This window comes from Amborella trichopoda, chromosome 4, assembly GCF_054954075.1.
Source record: "Amborella trichopoda isolate Santa Cruz 75 chromosome 4, AtrichopodaSantaCruz75HAP2 v2.0, whole genome shotgun sequence".
NCBI classification, from domain to species: Eukaryota; Viridiplantae; Streptophyta; class Magnoliopsida; order Amborellales; family Amborellaceae; genus Amborella; species Amborella trichopoda.
Genome location: NC_142339.1, coordinates 3,003,406 through 3,010,529, shown reverse-complemented (window position 1 = coordinate 3,010,529; position 7,124 = coordinate 3,003,406). Strand labels below are relative to the sequence as shown.

General features: G+C 37.5%; 1 protein-coding gene across 1 annotated transcript; it reads right to left on the bottom strand.

Annotated features, from left to right (window-relative positions):
- Positions 1-3,665: 3,665 nt before the first annotated feature.
- Positions 3,666-6,349, bottom strand: LOC18439372 (phenylalanine ammonia-lyase). The gene has a single exon (XM_006849538.4). The coding sequence runs from the start codon at positions 6,128-6,130 to the stop codon at positions 3,851-3,853; it is 2,280 nt and encodes a 759-aa protein (XP_006849601.1). The 5' UTR covers positions 6,131-6,349; the 3' UTR covers positions 3,666-3,850.
- Between the last annotated feature and the right edge of the window lie 775 nt (positions 6,350-7,124).

Below are 7,124 nucleotides of genomic sequence, written 5' to 3'. Positions count from 1 at the left end.
CATCATGTACCACGAAAGATTAGTCTTCTGTGTGGAAGAACAGAGCACCTCTGTAGTTGATATATTAAGCTGAAAGATTATATGCTCCCATGGGAGATGTCTGGCATTCACTTCCGTGGTTATAAAGCCTAATTTTTTGAGATATAAGCTCCTCGACCTCGACCTAGAGACGAACCTCAAAATAAAAATTAAAAATAACTAATGATGATAAATAATAAGGCACATCACATGCATCTCATAAGTGCTTGAAATTTTTTTTTCATCAGATTGAAGCAGGGCTATTTAACTTTCAGACGGTTGAATCTTATAATCAAAGAACTCAAAATACTTATTTTCTTATTTCTTAAAAAAAAAAAGGGAAAAATAAAAACCCATAGGGTGATTCTAAAGTGAAATATCAATAATAAACCGAAGAAGTCCTCCTAAGTAGTTATTTTGCTTAGTAAATAGTGCAGTCCTCAGGGAGTAGTTGAATCTTATCATCAAAGGTGTTTTATATTTGGGTTTGGTTTCTACCAATATCAACTTTAAATGTGTTTTATATTTGGGTGCGGTTTGTAGGCTCTAAACAATTAAATTAAATTAGACTCCAGGCTCCAAAAAATTAAATTAGAGCCTACTACACGATCGCGTGCGCCCCCACCAATATCAAATTTAAATGTGTTTTATATTTGAATGCGGCAAACCTACTCAAATTAGAGCCAGCGGCCCGATCAATATCAAATTTAAATGTGTTTTATATTTGGACCAATATCAAATTTAAATGTGTTTTATATTTGGGTGCGGTTTGTATAGAGCCTAGGCTCTAAACAATTAAATTAGAGCCTACCTTCAAAGATCTTTGAATATCTTGAAAAAAAATCAAATTAGAGCCTACCTTAAAATATCTTTGAATATCTTGAAAATATAGTGTCGAGGAATGTGGTTTCAAGTTTCAAGATCTTTGAATATCTTGAAAATTGACGCTCAAAAGATGCATTTCAAAATACACTACAAAATACATTATTTCCAAAACTTGAAATCTATTTTTATTTTTTTCTCTTGTCGGATATTTTGCCATGAAAACAAATCCCTTCTATTGAAATTTATGAGCTAGGCTCTAATTTGATTGTTTAGAGCCTCGGCCCTATATAAACTTCTAACTTTTGCATAATTTATTCTAACTTTTTAATAAAATAATTTGAAATAGCTAAAAGTGAATATTTTGATAGGTCTGTAACCCTACCAAAATAAGTAGTGTCTTGCCTCTGAAAACCCATAAAAAATTGCAATTCTTGTGTTGGAAAAATCTTCAAATCACTTATGTCAGTCTAGACCATTATGGTTTTTAAATTTAAGAATGGATAATTTTGGTTTTGACCATTATGGTTGTAAAAAAATTTAGCATGGCCTTAAAAAATAAGTATTAATAGATGAACAAGATTTGTACTCTTTTTTTTTTAGGTTTAAATTTCATAGTCAGTGTTGGAAATTTATTTTAGAACTATCATAGAGATTTTTGATATCCAAAGTACTTTCTAGATGAAGATTCAAGGTGGGGTTTTACTTTGTTTTTATAATGCCTAGGCTTGATATAAATTGCATCTATAATTAAATTGTGCTTGAGAAATATAATAGTTCCTAATTTGGCACTTATTGGTAAGCATGATAGCCTGATTTTAGGAAAAGAGCTGGGGTTTAATTCGTCAGCGCTTGATAATTTGCAACGCTACATCCTAAGCTCAATTCCTACCAAAGGTAGAGATCCTCTCCCGACTTACTCACCCCAGAAAGATAGCTGATTTTGTCTCAATGATTTTATTTCTTAATTGCAATGCGAATATTTCGTCAAAGAATTTTTTTTTTTTTTTTTTGTCTCATCAGAGGATATCCCTTTGTACTGAATACACCTTTGTATTAGCACATCTTATTTTTATATTAATAAATAAAAATGGGCAAGCCACCAACTTTTCCCATTGATCTAGCAAAAAAAAGGAAAAAAGGAAGAAACAAAACTAATTTGATTCTTCATTAAAATTTTGAAACTCTTAAAGAAATAAGGAAAAAATTTATATAAGGTTGACATCTTATACTGGGCACCCTCAAATCGATCATCTCGACCTTGAGATATATAAACATACAAAAAAGGGATTTCAATCCAAAAATAGTTCATCTTCTAATACATTATCTGAACCGTCCATTTCTAGATTTTTAAGTGTTTATAGATATGTTTGATTGTCACCATTTATGGAACTTTACATTTCATAATTTTAGGTAACAATAGATTTTCATATCATCACAAGGCTTTGTGGTACAGAAACTGCATTTTCAGCACAGTTTTGAGGTGCACCTTACTTTAATAGTATAAGGTTGACTCCTGATACAAATCTCACCCAAGAAATAAATCTATTATTATTTTTTGCAAATAGTATTTCCTTTTTTCTTAAAAAAAAAAAGAGCTATTGTTAAGTTGTTTCATAAAGAGTCAGAAGTAGTCTATGTTTCTTTTAAGGGTGTGGTTTGTATTAGGCTAAAGTCCTATACAATTAAAGTAAGGTACACCTTCAAATAGTATATAGTTTCAATATTGGAAATCTTTGTGATAGCTTAAAAATTTATTTTTATTTATAATTATAAAATTTATAGCTTTCAAAATAGTATAGATCGAGTAGATTTATGAACACTTGAAAAACTAGAAAGTTGATGACCCAAAAATAGATTACAAGATGCACTATTTTCAAGGCTTGAAATTCTTTTTTTTTTCATGTTTATATATCTTGAGCTGGAGATGATCAACTTGAAGATTTTTTAGCATTGAAACGATTTCTTTTAGTGAATTTTTTAGGCGTGCCTTAATTTGAGTGTTTAGGGCATCGCCCTTATATAATCTTTTTCCTTCTTTTAAATGGCTTGGTGTGGATCTCTTCTCAGGTTTAATTAAGGATAAGTATTTGTTATTTTTTCATTTTTCGAACTTACTGTTATTTATAATGTCCCTGATAAATGATAGATATGGGAAAGTATATTAATTATGAACATTTTATGCTCTCACGAGAGTATGTTGTTCATTAACTCCCTTGGATAAAGACCCCATTTAGGATTAATTTAGGACAAAATTTGGGGATGTAACCCAAGGACTCAAATTTTTTGGGATGTGACCTGTTCAACCTATAAACTAACCTCAATAAATAAGATTTCTTAATTGTGCCCCTTATGCACTTTAAGTTTTTGTTTTTTTAGAAAAAAAGTGTGAAGATTGAATAGAGACCATCCAATTTAGTTTTAGAGCGTTACATATAAGTGCTAGAAATCTTAAATTTCAAACTTTTTTCTTTTAAGAATAATCATCTAGGGATTCTTAGTTGAACCAAAATCCAGTGTCTATCCATTTGGAGCAAAACAGGCTCAAATGAAATAATCTTCTATGATTTCCAGAATTTTCCAAGGTTTTATACTCATGTAACAGAAATGATATTTCAAATTTAGGGAGCAAATTTGCCATTTCTATGTTCTATCTATTTTAGATATGCAACTGTTTTAGGGAAATTTATTAAAAAGCCGGAACAAAGCCCTAGGCATTTATTGGTTAAAATGCCCAGCTTTCCATCAAAAGGGGAAACATATCCTCTTCAATTATCAAAATAGTTGCAAAGAAATGCACAAAAACCACTTATAGACTGGTTAAATTTGATCAAGATTGAATTCTTAGCCTTCATTAATCTTTCTCAGAAAGAAAACAATATTCAGAATCCGTGTACAATTAGACCAATCGAAGAAAAAACCAGTAAGAAAAAGAACAAAACAGAGGAACTTATTCTCATACAAGGTTCAGAGAGAGAGAGGGGAGCAGCTCAATGTTATAGAAGGAGCTTTACAGGTTCCAATAGCCCCTACCACTTGTAGCCGAAGGCGACCTCGTGTTCTCGAACCAGGCCCAGTATGTTGGGTTGCAATGTGCAGGCGACGCGGGCACTGGACGTGGCGTAAATGGCCCAGCTAACCCATTCCATAAACTCAAACACTGTAACAAAACCTTCCCTAGTTTCCCCTCACTAATTCCCTCATAAACCTTCTCTATCTCTTCACCAGGACTAATCTGCTTAGTCCCACTAAGCAGAGCAGTCCCCATCTCATTCCTCACAAACTTGTAAATAGGATAAGTTCTGCACTTCTTAATCCTGTTTGGCACTGGAAAGTCCCCTGCATCAAACCTCTCTCTGGCCTTTGGTATCTCCTCACTCAATCTAACCTTCAATTCTTCCTGAAAGACCCCAATTCTCTTGAATATGGAAAACCCATCAGCTTCTGTGTTACTCTTTAGAGATTTCTCAACTAAGACCTCACGAAGTTGAAGCATGAGAGCGTAAGATGGGTTCGATGGGTCATCCAAGTAAGAGAAAACCGGCTGGTGATCCACCACTTGAAGAAGCTCCTTCTCGTAGAATCTCGTATCTAACAAAGATCCGTTGTCCTCTTCCATGTATAGAGTTTTCTTAGCAGTTTGCAGCACCACATGCTTGACAATCTCTCTCATGTTCTCTTCTAAATGTCTCAGATCAACAGCTTGGCAAAGAGCCACCAAGAAAGTTGCAGACATGAGCTTGAGTATCTCTATGGCCTCAGCGCTCTTTCGAGCTGATATGAGGCCCAAAGAGTTCACATCTTGGTTGTGTTGCTCTGCACTTTGGACATGGGTAGTGACGGGGTTCGCCAGATACTGAAGCTCTGAGGTGTAAGCAGCCATGGCTATCTCCGCACCTTTCATCCCATAATCGAGGCTCGGGTTTGGGCCCCCACTCAAATTCGAAGGCAACCCATTGTTGTAATAGTCACATACTAATTCTGAGAATTGTGCAAACATGAGCTTACCAATTGCAGCAATGGCAATCCTCAGATTATCCATGGATACCCCAATTGGGGTGCCCTGAAAATTTCCTCCATGAAGAGCCATGTCTCTGTCTACATCGATCAATGGGTTGTCATTGACCGAGTTTATTTCCCTCTCTATCGAGTGCGTAGCCATCCGAATCACTTCTATCTGAGGGCCAAGCCATTGGGGTGAAGTCCTCAGAGCGTAACGATCCTGTTTAGGCTTAGTGAGCGGGTCCTTCTCGTGCTTGATCTTAGCTTCATTCATGTAATCACTCTGGTCAAGAAGAAACTCCATTACTGCAGCAGCTTCAATCTGGCCTGGATGGTGCTTCAATTGATGAGTGAGCGGGTCAGTGAACTCGGGCTTCCCCTGCATAACTTCACAGAACAGAGCAGAGAGAACCTCGGCCAAAAGAGCAAGCAAATTCGCATCGAAACAAACTGAAGAAGCCACAGCCGCACCCACAGCTGTCCCATTAACAAGCGCAAGCCCTTCCTTGGCCTGCAACTCAAATGGTGTTTCGATCCCTGATCTCTTCAAAGCCTCCAAAGCTGATATCTCCTCCCCATCTTTTGTCAAAACTCGAGAATTCGGCCGGTTTGTGAGAAGGCCGGCTATGTAAGAGAGAGGAACAAGGTCACCAGAGGCCGTAATAGTCCCACGAAGTGGAATTTTGGGAATGAGATTGAGGCTTATGAGCTTAGCAAGGGCTTCAAGGATTTCCCATCGTATACCCGAATAGCCTTGCATAAGTGTATTGGTCCTAACTGCCATGGATGCCCTTGCATAAGCAACAGGCAAATGCTCTTTACTGATGACACCCGCATTGAGGAAGCGAATGAGCTCGGTTTGGAGGTCAGTGGTCTTAGAGGTCCGGCGATGAGAGGTGGCCCCAAAGCCAGTGGTCACACCGTAGGTGTCGGTGCCCCTCGCTATGTTTTCACGCACCCAGTCTGCGCTCCTAGCCACCCTGGCTCGAGCAGTGTGCTCATCAAGGTTGACCGAGACACCAGTTTGGCGTGTGATGGCAGTCACTTGGGCTACAGTGAGAGAGGTTCCTTGGAGGGTTACAGTCTGGGCTTGGTTGAATTGGGAGATCATTCGGAACACTTCTTCAAAATGGCTGGTTTTGAAGGCCTCTGAGGCCTTTTCCCAATGAGGAGGGGGTGTTACAGTGGAATGGAGGCCTTTTGAGCAGATGGGTTCTCTGGTTTTGTTGGGTAAAGGGAGAGTTGGGGGCCTGCATGATTCAATTGATCTTGGAACAGAGTCTGCCATTTGGTTGGAGGAGGGGGAATTTGGTTTTCTTCTTTGAGAATCAAAAGCCTGAAACAGGCCACAGAGAGAGAGTGAGAGAGAGAGAGAGAGTTTGGTCTTCTGCTTGGAGGATCAAAAGCCTGAAACAGGCCAGAGAAAGAGAGAGAGAGAGGCTGATTCAAGATGGGAGTGTGAAGTTTTGAATGTGAAGAAGTGAAGGGCACACCGTGAGACTACACTGTGAAGTTTTGAATGTGGAGGGGGCTGATTTATAGGAAGGGAATGAATGGGGGTGCGTATAATTTTTGCAGAGTTTTTTCATGAGGCGGCTGGTCAATAATTTATGTGACCTATGCGCGGTTGGTGAAGTCATTGTCTTTTGCTACGAAGCAACCCATTTAGACCAAAATAATGCTACTCCTTCAACAGCATATACTATGCTCTTGTGGGAGTATACTGTACATATATTCCGTCAATCAGAAGACCTACTTGGTTGATTTTATCCATCTAAAATTTTGAAGACCACCTATCACTAGATGATTATTGATTGTTTCCAACAGAAAAAAATTTGAAGATTTCGTTTTCTAGCTCTTACATCTAATCCTTCAAAAATCCGACGGTCTATGTTCATTCCTGAGACAAAATTTTCTCAAGTTCATAAAGAGTGCAATTTGAAAATTTTTTTTTTATTAATGTTAATGTATAGGTTGAAGTTATTACATGCCCAAAATTTAAGGTCCTAAAATTTCTCCAAGATTGGTTTTATCTGAGGGAGTAAATAAACAGTATGCTCTTTCAATAGTCTAAAATCGTTTCGCTTCACTAACCCTTTTAATTTTTTTTGTTTTTTTTTTTACGAAGGCTGCCCACCAACCAAATAATTTAGGAGGGTGGCTGCATGGAACTGGGGGGCTGCTCCTTTTCTCTGTTTTTTTTATTCTTTTGTGAGTAGTGCTCTTATCTTGCTATTTCGTGCACAGGCCACAAGTGCCACCCTCTCTCTTATTTTTTTAAG